Source organism: Oncorhynchus mykiss, chromosome 22, assembly GCF_013265735.2.
Source record: "Oncorhynchus mykiss isolate Arlee chromosome 22, USDA_OmykA_1.1, whole genome shotgun sequence".
Taxonomy (NCBI): domain Eukaryota; kingdom Metazoa; phylum Chordata; class Actinopteri; order Salmoniformes; family Salmonidae; genus Oncorhynchus; species Oncorhynchus mykiss.
In genome coordinates, this window is record NC_048586.1 from 43,007,455 (window position 1) to 43,027,996 (window position 20,542).

The 20,542-nt window shown below is 47.1% G+C and overlaps 1 protein-coding gene across 2 annotated transcripts in view; it reads left to right on the top strand.

The window, feature by feature from the left end:
- LOC110501901 (glypican-6) overlaps positions 1 to 20,542 on the top strand; it is a 153,284-nt gene that overhangs the window by 122,744 nt on the left and 9,998 nt on the right. For both annotated transcript variants that reach the window (XM_036959353.1, XM_036959354.1), the window contains one exon: positions 19,302 to 19,441. In XM_036959353.1, coding sequence (XP_036815248.1) covers positions 19,302 to 19,441 — 140 coding nt within the window. The remainder of the gene's footprint in view (positions 1 to 19,301; positions 19,442 to 20,542) is intronic.

Consider the following 20,542-nt stretch of genomic DNA (forward strand, 5'->3'; position numbering starts at 1 on the left):
TTTTTACCGAAACCACATGAAAATAAACAGTGTAAAAATGGATAGTCCTATTATTTGACAGTGTATTTAGGAATCTCTGAACGGAGGGCGGTACTCAAGCATACAAATGTAATGGTTGAAAAATGGTAGCCTGACAAATACCAGCAATCTTGGATAACCACCCGAGACTGCATTCAGAATATTGCGAATCACAATGGGTTTGACACAAGTGGTTTAGTGTTTTCTTCAAGGCCTTTAGAGCCACTTGTATGCTAAATAATTTGCCAGGCCGTTTCCAGGGAAATGAGGATGAAAAAAACAGGTGACTAGTTAGCAAATGTTTCAATCAGCATGGTTCTACCAGCATGGTACTATCGCCGTGGTTCTACCAGCATGGTACTATCATCGTGGTACTATCGCCGTGGTTCTACCAGCGTGGTACTATCGCCGTGGTTCTACCAGCGTGGTACTATCGCCGTGGTACTATCGCTGTGGTTCTATCACCGTGGTACTATCGCCGTGGTTCTACCAGCATGGTACTATCACCGTGGTTCTACCAGCATGGTACTATCACCGTGGTACTATCGCCGTGGTTCTATCACCGTGGTACTATCGCCGTGGTTCTACCAGCATGGTACTATCGCCGTGGTACTATCGCCGTGGTACTATCGCCGTGGTACTATCGCCTTGGTTCTATCACCGTGGTACTATCGCCGTGGTTCTACCAGCATGGTACTATCACCGTGGTACTATCGCCGTGGTTCTACCAGCATGGTACTATCACCGTGGTACTATCGCCGTGGTTCTATCACCGTGGTACTATCGCCGTGGTACTATCGCCGTGGTTCTACCAGCATGATACTATCACCGTGGTACTATCGCCGTGGTACTATCGCCGTGGTACTATTGCCGTGGTACTATCGTCGTGGTTCTACCAGCATGGTACTATCGCCGTGGTACTATCGCCGTGGTACTATCGCCGTGGTACTATCGCCGTGGTACTATCACCATGGTTCTACCAGCGTGGTACTATCGCCGTGGTACTATCACCATGGTTCCACCAGCATGGTAATATCACCATGGTTCTACCAGCGTGGTACTATCGCCGTGGTTCTACCAGCATGGTACTATCGCCGTGGTACTATCGGCGTGGTTCTACCAGCGTGGTACTATCGCCGTGGTTCTATCACCATGGTTCTACCAGCATGGTACAATCGCCGTGGTTCTACCAGCGTGGTACTATCGCTGTGGTTCTACCAGCGTGGTACTATCGCCGTGGTTCTACCAGCATGGTACTATCGCCGTGGTTCTACCAGCGTGGTACTATCGCCATGGTACTATCATCGTGGTACTATCGCCGTGGTTCTACCAGCGTGGTACTATCGCCGTGGTTCTACCAGCGTGGTACTATCGCCGTGGTACTATCGCCGTGGTACTATCGCCGTGGTACTATCGCCGTGGTTCTATCACCGTGGTTCTATCGCCGTGGTTCTATCACCGTGGTACTATCGCCGTGGTTCTATCACCGTGGTACTATCGCCGTGGTACTATCGCCGTGGTACTATCGCCGTGGTACTATCGCCTTGGTTCTATCACCGTGGTACTATCGCCGTGGTTCTACCAGCATGGTACTATCACCGTGGTACTATCGCCGTGGTTCTACCAGCATGGTACTATCACCGTGGTGCTATCGCCGTGGTTCTATCACCGTGGTACTATCGCCGTGGTACTATCGCCGTGGTTCTACCAGCATGATACTATCACCGTGGTACTATCGCCGTGGTACTATCGCCGTGGTACTATTGCCGTGGTACTATCGTCGTGGTTCTACCAGCATGGTACTATCGCCGTGGTACTATCGCCGTGGTACTATCGCCGTGGTACTATCGCCGTGGTACTATCACCATGGTTCTACCAGCGTGGTACTATCGCCGTGGTACTATCACCATGGTTCTACCAGCATGGTACTATCACCATGGTTCTACCAGCGTGGTACTATCGCCGTGGTTCTACCAGCATGGTACTATCGCCGTGGTACTATCGGCGTGGTTCTACCAGCGTGGTACTATCGCCGTGGTTCTACCAGCGTGGTACTATCACCATGGTTCTACCAGCATGGTACAATCGCCGTGGTTCTACCAGCGTGGTACTATCGCTGTGGTTCTACCAGCGTGGTACTATCGCCGTGGTTCTACCAGCATGGTACTATCGCCGTGGTTCTACCAGCGTGGTACTATCGCTGTGGTTCTACCAGCGTGGTACTATCACCATGGTTCTACCAGCGTGGTACTATCACCATGTTTCTACCAGCGTGGTACTATCACCATGTTTCTATCACAGGATGAGATGAGGAGATGGGGGATACTAGTCTTTTGTCTCTCATTGTAGAATTCAGAATTCAAATAGTCAAATGTATACACATTCTATAATACTCTATAATAGTTTATAATATAATATCATTTCCCCTACAACATAGTTGTGGTGTTTTCTTGTATTTTATTTATTGAATTAGCTATCCACTAATTGATGATATTGTGAAACGAGGGGAGGGGATGAGCTGTGTGCCAAACAGCAGAAAGACAGCATGGCACCATGCACTCTCAGAACTGTGTCTAGTGACAGAGGGAAGAAAGCTATTTCTATTCCCAAACATGTCAGGATGCCACTCTGTTTGGAGATGTGAACAGCTGAACAGCCATGGCTCCACAACCATGTCAGGATGCCACTCTGCATGGAGACGTGAACTGCCATGGCTCCACAACCATGTCAGGATGCCACTCTGTTTGGAGATGTGAACAGCTGAACAGCCATTGCTCCACAACCATGTCAGGATGCCACTCTGCTTGGAGACGTGAACAGCCATGGCTCCACAACCATGTCAGGATGCCACTCTGCTTGGAGACGTGAACAGCCATGGCTCCACAACCATGTCAGGATGCCACTCTGCTTGGAGACGTGAACAGCTGAACAGCCATGGCTCCACAACCATGTCAGGATGCCACTCTGCTTGGAGACGTGAACAGCCATGGCTCCACAACCATGTCAGGATGCCACTCTGCTTGGAGACGTGAACAGCCATGGCTCCACAACCATGTCAGGATGCCACTCTGCTTGGAGACGTGAACAGCTGAACAGCCATGGCTCCACAACCATGTCAGGATGCCACTCTGCTTGGAGACGTGAACAGCCATGGCTCCACAACCATGTCAGGATGCCACTCTGTTTGGAGATGTGAACAGCTGAACAGCCATTGCTCCAAAACCATGTCAGGATGCCACTCTGCTTGGAGACGTGAACAGCCATGGCTCCACAACCATGTCAGGATGCCACTCTGATTGGAGACGTGAACAGCCATGGCTCCACAACCATGTCAGGATGCCACTCTGCTTGGAGACGTGAACAGCTGAACAGCCATGGCTCCACAACCATGTCAGGATGCCACTCTGCTTGGAGACGTGAACAGCCATGGCTCCACAACCATGTCAGGATGCCACTCTGCTTGGAGACGTGAACAGCCATGGCTCCACAACCATGTCAGGATGCCACTCTGCTTGGAGACGTGAACAGCCATGGCTCCACAACCATGTCAGGATGCCACTCTGCTTGGAGAGGTGAACAGCTGAACAGCCATGGCTCCACAACCATGTCAGGATGCCACTCTGCTTGGAGATGTGAACAGCTGAACAGCCATGGCTCCACAACCATGTCAGGATGCCACTCTGCTTGGAGACGTGAACAGCTGAACAGCCTTGGCTCCACAACCATGTCAGGATGCCACTCTGCTTGGAGATGTGAACAGCTGAACAGCCATGGCTCCACAACCATGTCAGGATGCCACTCTGCTTGGAGATGTGAACAACTGAACAGCCATGGCTCCACAACCATGTCAGGATGCCACTCTGCTTGGAGACGTGAACAGCCATGGCTCCACAACCATGTCAGGATGCCTCTCTGCTTGGAGACATGAACAGCCATGGCTCCACAACCATGTCAGGATGCCTCTCTGCTTGGAGACGTGAACAGCCATGGCTCCACAACCATGTCAGGATGCCACTCTGCTTGGAGACGTGAACATCCATGGCTCCACAACCATGTCAGGATGCCACTCTGCTTGGAGACGTGAACAGCTGAACAGCCATGGCTCCACAACCATGTCAGGATGCCACTCTGCTTGGAGACATGAACAGCCATGGCTCCACAACCATGTCAGGATGCCTCTCTGCTTGGAGACGTGAACAGCCATGGCTCCACAACCATGTCAGGATGCCACTCTGCTCGGAGACGTGAACAGCCATGGCTACACAACCATGTCAGGATGCCACTCTGCTTGGAGACGTGAACAGCTGAACAGCCATGGCTCCACAACCATGTCAGGATGCCACTCTGTTTGGAGATGTGAACAGCTGAACAGCCATGGCTCCACAACCATGTCAGGATGCCACTCTGCTTGGAGACGTGAACAGCTGAACAGCCATGGCTCCACAACCATGTCAGGATGCCACTCTGTTTGGAGATGTGAACAGCTGAACAGCCATGGCTCCACAATCATGTCAGGATGCCACTCTGCTTGGAGACATGAACAGCCATGGCTCCACAACCATGTCAGGATGCCACTCTGCTTGGAGACGTGAACAGCCATGGCTCCACAACCATGTCAGGATGCCACTCTGCTTGGAGACGTGAACAGCAATGGCTCCACAACCATGTCAGGATGCCACTCTGCTTGGAGACGTGAACAGCCATGGCTCCACAACCATGTCAGGATGCCACTCTGCTTGGAGACGTGAACAGCCATAGCGCCACAACCATGTCAGGATGCCACTCTGCTTGGAGACGTGAACAGCCATGGCTCCACAACCATGTCAGGATGCCACTCTGCTAGGAGACGTGAACAGCCATGGCTCCACAACCATGTCAGGATGCCACTCTGCTTGGAGATGTGAACAGCTGAACAGCCATGGCTCCACAACCATGTCAGGATGCCACTCTGCTTTGAGATGTGAACAGCTGGGCAGCCATGGCTCCACAACCATGTCAGGATGCCACTCTGTTTGGAGACGTGAACAGCTGAACAGCCATGGCTCCACAACCATGTCAGGATGCCACTCTGTTTGGAGATGTGAACAGCCATGGCTCCACAACCATGTCAGGATGCCACTCTGTTTGAAGATGTGAACAGCCATGGCTCCACAACCATGTCAGGATGCCACTCTGCTTGGAGATGTGAACAGCTGAACAGCCATGGCTCCACAACCATGTCAGGATGCCACTCTGTTTGGAGACGTGAACAGCTGAACAGCCATGGCTCCACAACCATGTCAGGATGCCACTCTGTTTGGAGATGTGAACAGTTATGTTCTCATAGGAGTGTTTCCAAATAACACATTCCTTCCCATCTCCAGACAAACATACCACTACCACCACTACCACCCACCTACCACAAACACAAGTTGGCCTACCCCGGCCAAACCCTGACCCGGACAACTCTGGGTTAATTGTGCGCCGCCCTATGGGCCTCCCAATCACAGCCGGTTGTGATACAGCCTGGAATCGAACCAGGGTCTGTAGTGACGCCTCTAGCACTTCGATGCAGAGCCTTAGACCGCTGTGCCACTCAGGGGGCCCTGAATTGGACAGTACCAATAACCTCTGCACATAACTTGAAACTAACTGCATGTAATTTGAAAAATAAATATGGCTATTAATATGCAGATATTTAATGTAATACTTGGCGGAACAGATTGGCATGATTCATTTTGGTGCATCTTCACACCAAGTTCCTCCTGGTCTCCTGTTAGCTGGATCTCCATCTGTGGATCATTCCTTCATCTTAACTAATGGTGTTGCCGGGGGAGGTACGGCCCAGCCGGGGGAGTAACGGCCCAGCCGGGGGAGTGACGGCCCAGCCGGGGGAGTAACGGCCCAGCCGGGGGAGGGACGGCCCAGCCGGGGGAGGGACGGCCCAGCCGGGGGAGGGACGGCCCAGCCGGGGGAGGGACGGCCCAGTCGGGGGAGTCGAGCCCAGCCGGGGGAGGGACGGCCCAGCCGGGGGAGTCGGGCCCAGCCGGGGGAGGGACGGCCCAGCCGGGGGAGGGACGGCCCAGCCGGGGGAGGGACGGCCCAGCCGGGGGAGGGACGGCCCAGCCGGGGGAGTTAAGGCCCAGCCGGGGGAGTGACGGCCCAGCCGGGGGAGTGACGGCCCAGCCGGGGGAGGGACGGCCCAGCCGGGGGAGTGACGGCCCAGCCGGGGGAGTGACGGCCCAGCCGGGGGAGGGACGGCCCAGCCGGGGGAGTGACGGCCCAGCCGGGGGAGTGACGGCCCAGCCGGGGGAGTGACGGCCCAGCCGGGGGAGTGACGGCCCAGCCGGGGGAGGGACGGCCCAGCCGGGGGAGGTAACGGCCCAGTCGGGGGAGGGACGGCCCAACCGGGGGAGGGACGGCCCAACCGGGGGAGTCGGGCCCAGCCGTGGGAGGGACGGCCCAGCCGGGGGAGTCGGGCCCAGCCGGGGGAGGGACGGCCCAGCCGGGGGAGGGGCGGCCCAGCCGGGGGAGGGACGGCCCAGCCGGGGGAGGGACGGCCCAGCCGGGGGAGGGACGGCCCAACCGGGGGAGGGACGGCCCAGCCGGGGGAGTTAAGGCCCAGCCGGGGGAGTGACGGCCCAGCCGGGGGAGTGACGGCCCAGCCGGGGGAGGGACGGCCCAGCCGGGGGAGGGACGGCCCAGCCGGGGGAGTCGGGCCCAGCCGGGGGAGGGACAGCCCAGCCGGGGGAGGGACGGCCCAGCCGGGGGAGGGACGGCCCAGCCGGAGGAGGGACGGCCCAGCCGGGGGAGGGACGGCCCAGCCGGGGAAGGGACGGCCCAGCCGGGGTAGGGACGGCCCAGCCGGAGGAGGGACGGCCCAGCCGGAGGAGGGACGGCCCAGCCGGGGAAGGGACGGCCCGTGATTGCTCCGAGTTTCCCTTTAATCATCTCCTCTCGCTTAACTACTTCTCCAGTCCTAGCCTAGGGCAAATCTCTTCCACAAACTTACAACCATTTCATCAATATTCTGTCATTTTACCTCCCCAAGGGATCCCTGTTTGATAAATGGAGTGCACCATGATAAAGTATATTGCCTAACTGCCTAGTCGCTCAGGGACTGAGCCCAGGGTATTCGGCAGGATATGTATAATGGGGCTACTCTGAATACGGCATGCTGGGTCAATTTGACTGTGGGTAAAATAGCTGTGATAACAGCAACTAATTGAAAGAAGTCACTTGGTTGTTGGTTCCTGTTCGCCCCCCTTTGTTAATACACTCCCCCTGGAACCTGCAAGCAAGAGGGATGAACAACGTGGGTACTTTACACAGAGTGGACAGAGCAACGTTTACTGCACAGTGACATACTGTATGTTAATACAGTAGGTTTGGTGCTATATTTTCAGAGCACAAACATACTGTATTTCTTTCATTAGTTGAACATGGTACACTATAACACACTACCTTGTAAAGCATTGGTTTCTTCAGGCAGTATGCATTTGGTCTTGTCCTGTCCTCTCAGCGTTATTATCTATCCGTGAAGGTTTAGAGATGAGAAAGAAGCGGCCTGATTTGTCTGTGATGGCACTTGAACAAATTATCCCTCAGAGAGAGAAGGCTGATTTGTCTTTGATGGAACTTGAGCAAATGATCCCTTTGAGAGAGAAGCCATTAACAGGTAATTATGCGTCCCCTGAAACGGCACTATCACAGCTATTTCAGGATCTAGAGAAGTAACAAGATGGAAACACAGCAACATGAAATGATGTTTAAAGGATTTATCTCATGCAAGTATACTGACGTGTTGAATAGAGTAAAAACTCCTCAAGGTATTTTAGAAATAAACGCCACAATTCAATATATATTTGGAAATGTAATCAAAACAGCAGTTTATTGTCACCATAAATAACACCTGACACCAGTCATAACTGTACTGTTTGTTTCTTCTACTGTAATTGAAGAGGCACTGGATCATGGTCAAAGTCGATCGCCGTTATTCTGTAGATATGAGTTGTTGTTTCACCGTTGCTCTACGGGTGCTATCCCCTTGACGAAACTGGAGGATTGCACATTCCCAAGAGTTGATATACAGTATGTGGAGACCTTGTGAGTGGTAACACAGTTTTCATGTCCATTGTTCTGTAGCCTTGCTTGTCTCTGTTTTATCCTCTCAACCGTAACACTGAGAAACATCCTGCTTCATTTTTTTCCCCCACAGTTCCAAAGTTAAATCAAATCAACCTCAAAATAATAGGTCCATTTGAATGACAATAAGACTCTCGCCCTCACGTCAAGTATGTGCTGCTGCCGGGAAGCATTGTAATAACAGTCACAAAGACGGGGCTGTCACAGACGCATGGTGCCATCACTCTTAGGTATTGGAATGATACACAGGCGGGACACACCACCCCCATGCTGGGATCTCTGTGTTAAATCATAGCCTTCCGCTCGTGGCAGATTTAATCCAGAGACGTAATCAGGACTCTAGGGAACCGAGGCAGGGTGGCTGGGGCTGCATAGGGCTGAGGCTGCATAAGGCTGAGGCTGCATAGGGCTGAGGCTGCATGGGGCTGAAGCTGCATAGGGCTGAGGCTGCATAGGGCTGAGGCTGCATAGGGCTGCATAGGGCTGAGGCTGCATAGGGCTGAGGCTGCATAGGGCTGCATAGGGCTGGGGCTGCATGGGGCTGAGGCTGCATGGGGCTGCATAGGGCTGGGGCTGCATAGGGCTGGGGCTGCATGGGGCTGCATAGGGCTGGGGCTGCATAGGGCTGGGGCTGCATAGGGCTGAGGCTGCGTAGGGCTGAGGCTGCATGGGGGTGGGGCTGTATAGGGCTGGGGCTGCATAGGGCTGAGGCTGCATGGGGCTGCATGGGGCTGAGGTTGCATGGGGCTGCATAGGGCTGAGGCTGCATAGGGCTGCATGGGGCTGAGGCTGCATGGGGCTGCATGGGGCTGAGGCTGCATGGGGCTGCATAGGGCTGGGGCTGCATAGGGCTGAGGCTGCATGGGGCTGAGGCTGCATGGGGCTGCATAGGGCTGAGGCTGCATAGGGCTGAGGCTGCATAGGGCTGAGGCTGCATAGGGCTGAGGCTGCATAGGGCTGAGGCTGCATAGGGTTGAGGCTGCATAGGGTTGAGACAGCATAGGGCTGAGGCTGCATAGGGCTGGGGCTACTCGGATTTAGGGCAGCTGGGTTCATGGCTGGAGCCGGGGGGTAGGACTTGGGCTGCTGAGACTGAATTGTGGGGGTGTGGCAGGAGCTAGAGGGCTGGAGCTGCAGGATGATAGGCCTCCACCTATTGCAGCATGGATAAATAGTCAATGGCTTCCAAATGCTTTTATCTTGTAGCCATTGGAAAACAGTATACCAGAGTACCACAAATTCGCCACAGTTTGGCATTGATTGAAGCACTTTATTCAAATCCAATTTCAGAGTACTGCTGATACAATGCGACAAGTTCAGAATGCTGCGGATGACAGCTAACTTTCTCCCTATTGTTTCCCGAAATACAGTTATGATATTACTCACCAAGATATTCTCTTTACAATAATGGATGGCCGTTTGCCAATGGCATCAGTTTTTTTGTGATTTGGAAGTTTCATTTTGTTTCTTGCAAGTGAGTGTACTGCAGTAGGCTATAGTTTTATGATACAAACGACCCTTTGAAGTTACTGTAAAGAGTGACCGTGTCATTTCCTGACTCGAGTAGGATTGAAGAACTGTTCAGGTGTATCCATCCTGTCTCTGCATAACCTGGAAGCATAAACAGCTGTTTGTTCTATTTTAGGGGTCACAGAGGGGAAACATGTTTATATTTGCCCTCTGTTGATTGTTATTGATTAGGGTGAAATGAGCCCCACACATCCACTGCCTGCTCTAAGCAGTGAACCCTGTCACCTGTCAGATACAGCAGTTCTCCTTCAAGGACACACACACACACACACACACACTCTCTCTCTTATTGTGGAAAGTCTTGTTCAAAACACAATCACAGAGGTCATTTACTCAGTATGTGTATTTTTTGGGGTGCCAATATTATTTTTGTTCTAGATTTTTAATATGCAGAGTGGGTTTGGGAACAGATGGTGTGTCGTGGTTGAGAAGCTGTGCTGTTTATGAGGATACCCAGGCCCAGGAGGAAGGGTTTATGAGGTGATAGACACCAGTGATTAAATAGCCGTGTCGAGGGACACACACCCACAGGGCCTCACAGCACCGCCACCATTCTCTAACACTGGAGGCGGAGAATGGAGAATGACTAGGGAACAGGGGACAAGGACATCTGCAGTCTTCAAAAGCATAGGTATGGTTTTCTAAGATTGTTTAGATTTCACTTTTGTTGAATACGGTACTGTAACAGGTACTGTAATATATATTTTAGCAACCTTGTCAAAGGGCAGGGCTGTCTAATTCAGCCCTTATCCCAGGCTTGAATCAGTCTCTACTGGTAGATAGAACCAGCAGTGTTGCCCAATGCAGTAGCGTAGAGTCTGATGAGCAAGCTGAAATATTAATTTAGCTGTGGACAGAGATATGTGTGTCAGGGGGGCAACCATTCCATCTCAGTGTTGGTCATAGTCAGAGACTATGTGTATAGCAGGTGCAGAGAGAGCAGACTCCGTCATCTCTGTACTGTAATTGAGATGCAGCTAGAATACAGCATTTAAAATGAAAACCTATTTAAATGCAGACAGTAGCGACTGTTGCCATGGAAAATAATTTGATCATGGAGTTCTCTGCCCCTTGTTGTTTCTGCGGCCAGACCTTCTGTACAGGCTATGATTAGACTCATTTACTAGCAGTGTTGTGACTGAACGATAGCTTTTATACGCAGTTGATGACATCCTTTGTTATTCATTTAGAAAACCCATAATTAACAGCTGATTTATCATCAATGTGGACTTTGTAAGTGACATTAAAGACACTAAGGGTTTAGAGATGAGAAAATTGGAACGAAAATATGTTTAATTAACGCAGCGCTGAATCACTTGAGGGCATGACCCCTTTTAACACATCTGACCTCAGCAGTCTGACAGCCAGTGGACATTGACATTTGGTCATGTAGTTTAGTCCCCTTGGTCTTTCTTCATCCAGTAGACAGTTTAGAGATTGGTTATGAGGCCTGGCAGCATTGTACAGCAGCCAGGGGAGGAGGGGGACTTTGGCTTCGGAGCCGGTGAAACGTCAGATTTAGATCTGGCGGCAAGGGCATCTGAACACCCCCAACAGAGGTGACAGAAGAGTGATAAGGCAGGTGTCATTTTTATCAATACACACAGATATTCGAAGTTTACATTTTATTTTTTTACCGTTGTAGCCTAGGTAGTGATAATCATCTGTAAGTATTCTGTCCGCCCAATTATTTCCCACAATGAGAAAATAGAGTCTGTACGACATGTTTGATTTGGAACACACTGCTTTGAATTTTGAAGGCACTTTAGTTGAGTTTAAAAGTAAAGTCATGTCCCTGGATGACAGGTAGTGTGTATGTTATTTACAGCCAACATTAGCACATTACAGCCTCCTTTTTAATCATGTTTACAGCTGGATTAATCCCCAGTACTGCTGTTTACATCCATTAGTTAGACCTGCTGGTTTCCCACTGGTAATCTGCCTGCAGACAGCTGCAGGGAGAGGGAGTGGAAGAGAGAATTGTAGAGAGAGAGATGTATGACTCAGGACAGGGAGGGAGAGTAGGCAGCAGACAAGGCTGGACTCTGCTGCAGCATTTGATCTTCTCTGTTTAATTTCATGTTTCATCTTCAATGTTTTCGCACATTATTCTGTCCAAACCATAACACTTTCCTTTTTTAACATGACCTTTATGTGAAAAGCTTGGTGGCAACGGTATGCTATTTCACTATATGAATACAAACAAGTGATACCTGAAATGTCATTTGAAATTCAGAAAGCCTCGGTACCCAGCAATCCTGAAACACTTTCACATTTCCCAATGAAGTTGTTCCCTGTTTGTCAGGTTCTGTGGCCATCCCTGCATGTCGGTGCAATCAGCACGCATGTGTCCTCTGGAGGTATTCTAAATATTCTGTCATTGGCTTAAAGGACTGCTCTGTGCTTTGAAGAGCGGTGGATTATAGATGGCATGATGCGTTAAACAGAATGTACATATTAGTTCAGAAGCAGAGAGACAAGCCCAGGCTCTTTGATAGGGTAGTCCTGGGTTTTCTTTTACCTAAAAAAAGACCCCACAGTGAGATTAGCTAGTAAAATACAGAAACTCTGAACAGTAACAGTACTCTCTTGATGACTGTTATGATATATTCTTTATTAAATACCCTGGACATTATTACCACCATAAATCAGACTGTAGGTTGGCAAATGAAGTCTACAGTGATTTGTACACAGGTTAGCGTTTTTCATCATGAATGTTGTTCTAGACGCAGCTCTGCAGAGTGGTCTCTAGCTAGCACAGCCACAAAGCCATAAAATGTGATTTTAACCTTAACCCTAACCTTAACCACACTGCTAATCCTAATGCCTAAACCTAACCTTAAATTAAGACGAAAAAGCTATACTTTTTTAAATATTTTTTTAAATATCATGAATTTTTACAGTATAGCCAATTTTGAGTCTGCAGCCGGCCCATCAAGTGGAAATCAGTCAGCTCTGCCTCCAGGGCAAGTTTCATGACAATAAATGTCAACCTGCGATTTGCACTGTATTTATTTCCTCGACAGGGAATGCTGCCAGCTATCCATTTAACACCCAGCTCATATATAATGGCACATTTTCCGTTTTTTGTAGTGCAACATGTAATTGTGCTCATAAAAGTGGCAAATAAAAGGAAATGAGTAGATAAACATAAGTCTGTCTTCACTGTGATCACTTCTCAATCCTAATCAGAGGACCAGTTTTAATAATCACGCCTTTAATGTCCTGTGGCTACACATTTGTCGGTGGTGGATGTTAGAGAAGACAGAAAGTGTTAATTTCCCAAGGGGTATTTTCATCTATTTCAACAACCTGATGCTTCTAGGATGTTTGCCATGTTAGTTTGTACGCTTTTGATTTGAATGGGAATATCTCCTACTGTGAACATAATCTTAGTTTCTCTGTCTTTCTCTGTCTTTCTGTCTCTCTGTCTCTCTCTCGATCACAGTCTCTCTCGTTCTCTCTCTATCTCTTCTCAATATTCCCTCCTCATTGACAACCTGCACATACTGTACCTGTCAGTCAGTGCTTCTCAGCCTCCACTTTCTTTGCATACACTAGAGAATACAAACTTCCTCCCCAGTGTTTGTGGCGCTATGGAGAGCTGAGATGATGTGCTCTACTTTACATGCTGAGGATCTTTATGTATCTCTGCATTTTACCTAAAGATATTTTTGCCATAATACAAATTGGTTACATATGCTTTATCACTTGCTGGTCCAGATACTCCAATTCCCATGGCATATTAACAGGGCAAGAGGCAGAACAGTTTAAAGTGTGGTCTTGTTTCTTTTTCTGCATGAGTATTAACTATGAATACCATTTGCATAATCCATACTTTTTAAAATTGATTATTTGTTTGTTTGTGTGTGTGTGTGCGCGTACCTGTGTTTATGTGTGTGCATGTGTGTATACAGTAATATATAATGTCTGGTACAGTATGTTAGGTTTAGATGGTCTCACTCTCTAACACTCACACACACCAGCATTTCCCAAACTCGGTCCTCGGGACCCAAGGGGTGCACATTTTGTTTTTTGCTTAATACTGTCTGCATTAAGCTTGATGACTAGTTCATTATTTCAATCAGCTGTGTAGTGTTATTGTAAAAAAACTAAACGTCCACCCCTTGGGGTCCCGAGGACCGAGTTTTGGGAAACACTGCCACACACACACCTTCAATTTCTCAGAGATGGACTGCCATCTAGTGGTCATATCGCCAGCCTGCCTGTATCAGCTTATTGATGCAGTCCTCATACCATTTTATTTATTCATAGGGAATGCAGAATAAAGATGGAGACTGACTCAGATAGCCAAAAACAGCTTATAGAAGTAAATTGCATCTGGTCTACTTGTGAAAAAGCACACTCTCCCTTCCTCTTTATTTATTCTCACTCCTTGGGTGTGCTGAATTATTTGAAGGTGAGGTAGAAAATAAAAGTCAAATTCCATTTAGATGGTATAAAAGGACATTTTCTCTCTCTGGAGATGGTCTTTGTTCGCTCTGTAGGAATATCAGTTATATATTGAAATGTTCCTAGAATGAGGGCTATCAATAAATCATAGAGATGCATAGAGTACTCTAGTGCCCAAAAGCCAGTTTTACCATTTTGAAGTAGTCAACTTGGTGGGACTTCCTATGGTTTAAGGAAGGATTACATAATCCCATCTCGGTTATCAGCAGAGTCAGCCAATGAATTATACTCGTGAGCAAACATTCCATAACTGCAGGTGGTAGTAAATAGCCAACAATGGCTTTATACCTGTTCCAACAACACTCTCTAGATGGCAGTATACTGCACACCCTTACAGTTTGTTTACCAACTCCAAGTAGTAATAGAAGAAGAACATGGACTACTTCAAAATGGAGATGGCCTCAATGTCACTGCCCGTATGCTCCCAGACGCTATAATGGGACAGATACGACATTGCAATCTCTTTACATTTATATAAAATAAATACATACTTAATGTATTCAGTTATTTTGTTATGAAACTGAATTGTGTGACTATATCACCCCCTAAATCAATAAGAATATCTAACTACTCTAAAAGCCAGTTAAATCTGGAGCCTTGTCATATTTTCATGTCTATGCCATTAAACTCCCATTAAACACATTAATTGCTTTTGTTTTACAGAACATAAAGCTAAAGCCCTCATTTATTGTCAAAGCTCTGTAATACAGACTGGACAAAATTAATCTCTTATCTCCTCTTTACACCATCCAGCCACCCACACAGCCCCCTCACCAACACAGCCCCTCGCCACACAGGCCCTCACCAACACAGCCCCTCGCCACACAGGCCCTCACCAACACAGCCCCGTTCAGTTCCTCAGATCATCTGTCACAAGGGAATCGTGGTCCACTTAATATGGGGGAGGAGTCAGTGGTATGTCAATGTAATCTCTGTTTTTTGTTTCAATTGGGATCACATGAGATCGATGTTTACCTCTCCTTTGTAACATACAATGACGCAGATATATAAACACTAAACGTTTTAGATCAACTACTCATTCAAGCCTTTATCTTTTTTTTTTTTTTTTACTATTTTCTACATTGCAGAATAATAGTGAAGACATCAAAACTATGAAATAACACACATGGCATCATGTCGTAACCAGAAGTGTGCTATCCTGATGCAGTCAGTTGTGTGGTGTAGTTAAATATGGCCAGTGATGTTAGTGCTCTGAGTGGAGTCCTGACCCCTCTGGGCAGCAGTATCAGAGCTGCTAAAGTGCTTTGGCATCCGTGTGACAGGATGAACACCTCAAAAGCAGTGGCGGCGACCCCACTGTAAGTTCTGCACCTTTTCATGTTCAACTACAGGTTCACTACAATTTAACCTGCAGACAGATAATGGGAACACCCTGATGTTATCAGGTTTCCCTTCAGCTTTTGTGAAACACGTAAATCCAAACATTTAAAAACAACATCCAGCTATTTGTATTTATTATAGATCCCTGTTAGTTCTTGCCAAGGCAGCAGCAACTCTTCCTGGGATTTATTATGGATCCCCAATTGGTTTGTGCAAAGGCAGCAGCTATTCTTCCTGGGGTCCAGCCATTTTAAGGCAATTTACATCGGAGTTAAAACATTACACTTCCCTACACATTACTACAACATATTTACAATACAAAATCCAAATGTGCGTGTGTATAGAGTGCGTGTGTTAGCGTGTGTGTGTGTGCGCGTGGGTCTGTGCCTGTGTGTGTCTCTTCACAGTCCATGCTGTTCCACAAGGTGTAGTTTTATTTAAAAAAAATATCTGACTTTACTGCCTTCCTGAGTTACGTGATATGGAATAATGTTCCATGTTGTCATGGCTCTATGTAGTACTGTGTATTGGCCTTGGCGGCATATTTTGTGGGGGTATGCATGGGTGTCTGAGCATGTGTGCTAGTCGCCTAAACAGACAGCTCGGTGCATTCAACACGTCAATACCTCTCACAAATAATGTGATAAAGTGAGCCAGGGGAGATTGACATGCATGTTATTCATGTTGGATCTCCGTGTACATTTAAGGGCCAGTCGTGCTGCTCTGTTCTTGGCCAATTGTAATTTGCGTATGTCCCTCTTTGTGACACCTGACCATAGGACAGGACAGTAAGTCCAGGTGCCACAAAACTAGGGCCTGTAGGACTTGTTGTTTGATAGCAATGTCAAGAAGGCATGCTGTAGCAGCGCTTTATCACAGACAGACCTCTCCCCATCTTAGCTACCTTTGCATCAGTATGTTTTGACCACAACAGTTTACTATTCAGGGTTACACCAAGCAGTTTAGTCTCCTCAACTTGTTCAATTTCCACATAATTCGGGTGTAGTGAATGATTTGTCCCAAATACAATGCTTTTAGTTTTAGAAATATTTAGGACTAACTCATTTCTTGCCACCCATTCTGAAACTGACTGCAGTGATTTCACTTGCTGTGGTAGCTTACGTGTACAGTGTTGAGTCATCAGCATACATAGACACACAGGCTTTACTCCGAGACAGTGGTAGGTCATTAGAAGAGATTGAAAAAAGTAAGGGGCCTAGACAGCTGCCCTGGGGAATTCCTGACCCTATCTGGACAATGTTGGAGAGGCTTCCATTAAAGAACACACCTAGTGTTCTGTTAGACAGGTAACTCTTGGTCCACAGTAGAGTAGGGGATGTAAAGCCATAACACATATGTTTTTCTAGCAGCAGATTATGATCAATAATGTCAAAAGCTGCACTGAACTCTAACAAAACAATCTTTTTATTATTTACCTCAGCCAATTATCAGCCATTTGTGTAAGTGGTTACATCTTAAATGCCCTTCCCTATAAGCATGCTGAAAATCTTTTGTTAATTGGTTTACTGTGAAATAGCATTGTATCTGGTCAAACACAAAAGTTTACTTTTTTTACAAGGGTTGGTAACAGGCTAATTGGTCAGCTGTTTGAGGCAGTAAAAGGTGCTTTGCTATTCTTGGGTAGCGGAATTACTTTTGCTTCCCTCCAGGCCTGAGTGCACACACTGTCCATTAGGCTAAGATTGAAGAGATGGCAAATGGGAGTGACAATATCATCCACTATCATTCTCAGTAATGTTCCATCCAGATTGTCAGACCCCGGTGGCTTGTCATTGTTGATAGACAACAATTTGTTCACCTCTTCCACACTCACTTTACGGAATTCAAAATTACAATGTTTGTCTTTCATAATTTGGTCAGTTATGCATGGATGTGTAGGTTCAGAATTTGTTGTCATGCCTAAATTTGCTAATCTTGCCAAGGAAAAAAATAATTCAAGTAGTTGGCAGTATCAGTGGGCTTTGTGATGAATGATGTTATCTGTTATTAGCAAGTTATCGATTTCATGGTCCTTGTTTTTTAGGCTACATATGTTTCTGTGTTTTTTTAGTGGGTAGATCAGCTTTAATATTGTGGATAGATTAGCTTTCATCAATGTAATTGTCTGCATCATTTCCAACCCCCATATATATATTTTTATCCCCCCCCCCATTTCACAATAGTTATCGTTTGCATGTTTTTAATCCCATCTCTGAAGACCATCCAGATTTGATTTCTATTTGCCATATATTCTTTACTGTGCCGATTCACATAAATTCTGAACTTATATACATTTTACGGACGCAGTATATTTTACATTAGTTATCTTGTTGTTTTTAGTCCCATCCTTCAGCTCCACTCAACCCCTTCCATCTATCCCTGAATACCATCCAGTTTTGATTTTGTATTTGCCATATATTTTTAACTGTGCTGTTTCACAAATGTTCTGAACCTTTCTATTCTCATAGTTTCTGCAGATTGTAAATTAAAGGCTACATATGTTAATGTGGGCTACTTTTAGCTCTTTTCTGCGATTCTTGATTGTTTTTATTGCTTTACTGTGAGGCTTATCAGAGGTAGACATGACAGTGATATTTATGTTTGAGCTGACTGACAGTGGACTTCCTACAAGGGCAAACCACCTCAGTGCTAACAGTATATCTCAGGTTCGTAGGTGATTGATTACTGCTGACAATAGCTGTAGGATTGACATAAGCATTCAGGGGAGTTGGAGGGACATACATTAGGTTACTTACAATATGACTGACAACACCCCTGGGACAATGTACATTTGCAGCAGCGCTACGACTAATCAACGGCACAATGTTAGGGATTATCTGAGCAGGGCTTGGGTCACAGATTACTCATTGTCTCAACGCAGCCTTGAAATATACGGACATGAGCCAAGATGATTTGGATGGACTCCGTTTCCAAAGGGTGACAAAGTTATCTATAAAAGCTACACCAACAGAGCTACAGTAGCCTTTTAGCCAGCTGCGTAATGCCAGTAACCTTTTAGCCAGCTGTGTAATGCCAGTAGCCTGCTGAATCTTTCACAGCCGTGACCCAGCGATGGTACCTGGCCTGAAATAATTGGCCGCTTTTTGGAATCTTTCAGAGCTAGAATCAGTTCTTTAAAAAACATTTTCAGCAGTTCTGAGCTAGTCCTCCTAATGCCGTTTGACCCCACATGGACTGCGCCAGCGCCAGCCCCCCGCAGCAGTCGTAAAACGGTAGGAAGATGCCTTGTAATTTCCTGTACTCATGCTCCAGGGTAGCACAGGGTTTTTGCCCCGGAACCGAGATGTTTCTCACCATAGAGCTGCCAATGATGACAGCTGGTGAAATGGCTGAGGTCCTGCCGTTCTATTGCCTTGAGTGGTTTAGAAGGACCCTCAAAGTTTATGGTGCAAGTCACTAAGCATGTTGTGGTTGTTATATACATGTGTCTGAGGATGACTCTGTGGGGTGCTGGGCTGGACCATAGAGAGAGATACAATATTCTGTATCTCTGGTCTGGACTAAGCTTTTCTCAACATTAGCCTTTATCAGTTCTTTATAGGGCACATGTTATTTGTCTCCTTGAGCTCTGGGTGAAATGCATTTTTAAACATGTATCCTCTCAGAATGTACACTGACAATTGTACCATTATTTTAGCTGCAATATATGTGTTCCATGGGATGATAAAGTAGCAAGTGTACACTGCAGTCTTTATCCCAATATGATGTACCCCTCCCTCCCTGATGAGTTTGCGTAACATCATCCTCAAGTCAGTGTGATGTTAAATCTACCTCTCATTCTTTCACATGCTCAGTTGATTGACATCAAGGAGAAACTGAAGCTGTTCAAGAAGTTCTGGTCCAACCTGCCTGAGGACATCTGCAAGCCACACAGGTTGACAGCAGGGAATGCCACCGATGATGACCAGTGTTGGAATGGGCACACCAAGGGCAGGTAAGACTCGACTACAATAAGTGTTCGCACCTGAACACAAGCTGCTTACCCCAAACACTTGGGTAAACTAGCACTAAATTACTTCCACAATATGTCTGGTCCCTGAATTAAGAACCATTCTGATTATGTATTTTGCGCTGGCCCAAATATGGCAGTTCGCTATTGGAGAGCCTTGACATTTCTGGCTGAGGCATTGCAAAACAAGTGGAAACACTGCTATGCACTCGTAAGTTCGAGGAGTTTGGAGACATAAAAGCACCCGACCAAACAGAGTCTTAACAGATGCCTTCCCTGGTGACGCCCTTTAAAGCTGAAATTCGCAGACTGTGGGCAACCCCAGTTCTGCTGTTGTTTTTTTCACTTTGAAAGAAAACATGGGGGTCTAGCCCTGAGCAGAAAGAAGCATCATCCTCGGTTCTTGGATCTGAATCAGCTCGACCACAAAAGAGGAAAAAAAATAGTAAAAGGCTACTCCAATCCTGACTGATCCAGAGTCCGGATAAACATTACATTGGGCATCCTTTTGAAAAGTTGGAAGAGTGAATAAGAAATGGCCAAAGTACTCCTGTTCTACATAACAAAATAAAACAAATTGTTAATTTTTCTGCATCATTTTTGGACAGAAAGTTTTTGATTTTTGCAATGTTATATAAATGGAAAAAATCTGTCCTTGGAACAGTCTTGATATGTTTGTCAAGAGAGATATCAGGGTTCAGAGGAACGCTGAGGTCCTTCACAGTTTTATTTGAGACAACTGAACAACCATCAAGATTAATTGTCAGATTCAACAGAAGATCTCTTTGTTTCTTGGGACCTAGAACTAGCATCTCTGTTTTGTCCGAGTTTAAAAGTAGAACATTTGCCGCCATCCACTTCCTTATGTCCAAAACACAGGCTTCCAGGTAGTGGGGATTTTGGGGCTTCACCATGTTTCATCAAAATGTACAGCTGTGTGCCGTATGCATAGCACTGAAAGTTAACATTTTGTTTCCAAATGACATCACCAAGAGGTAAAATATATAGTGAAAACAATAGTGTTCGTAAAACGTAGCCTTGAGGAACACCGAAATGTACAGTTGATTTGTCAGAGGACAAACAATC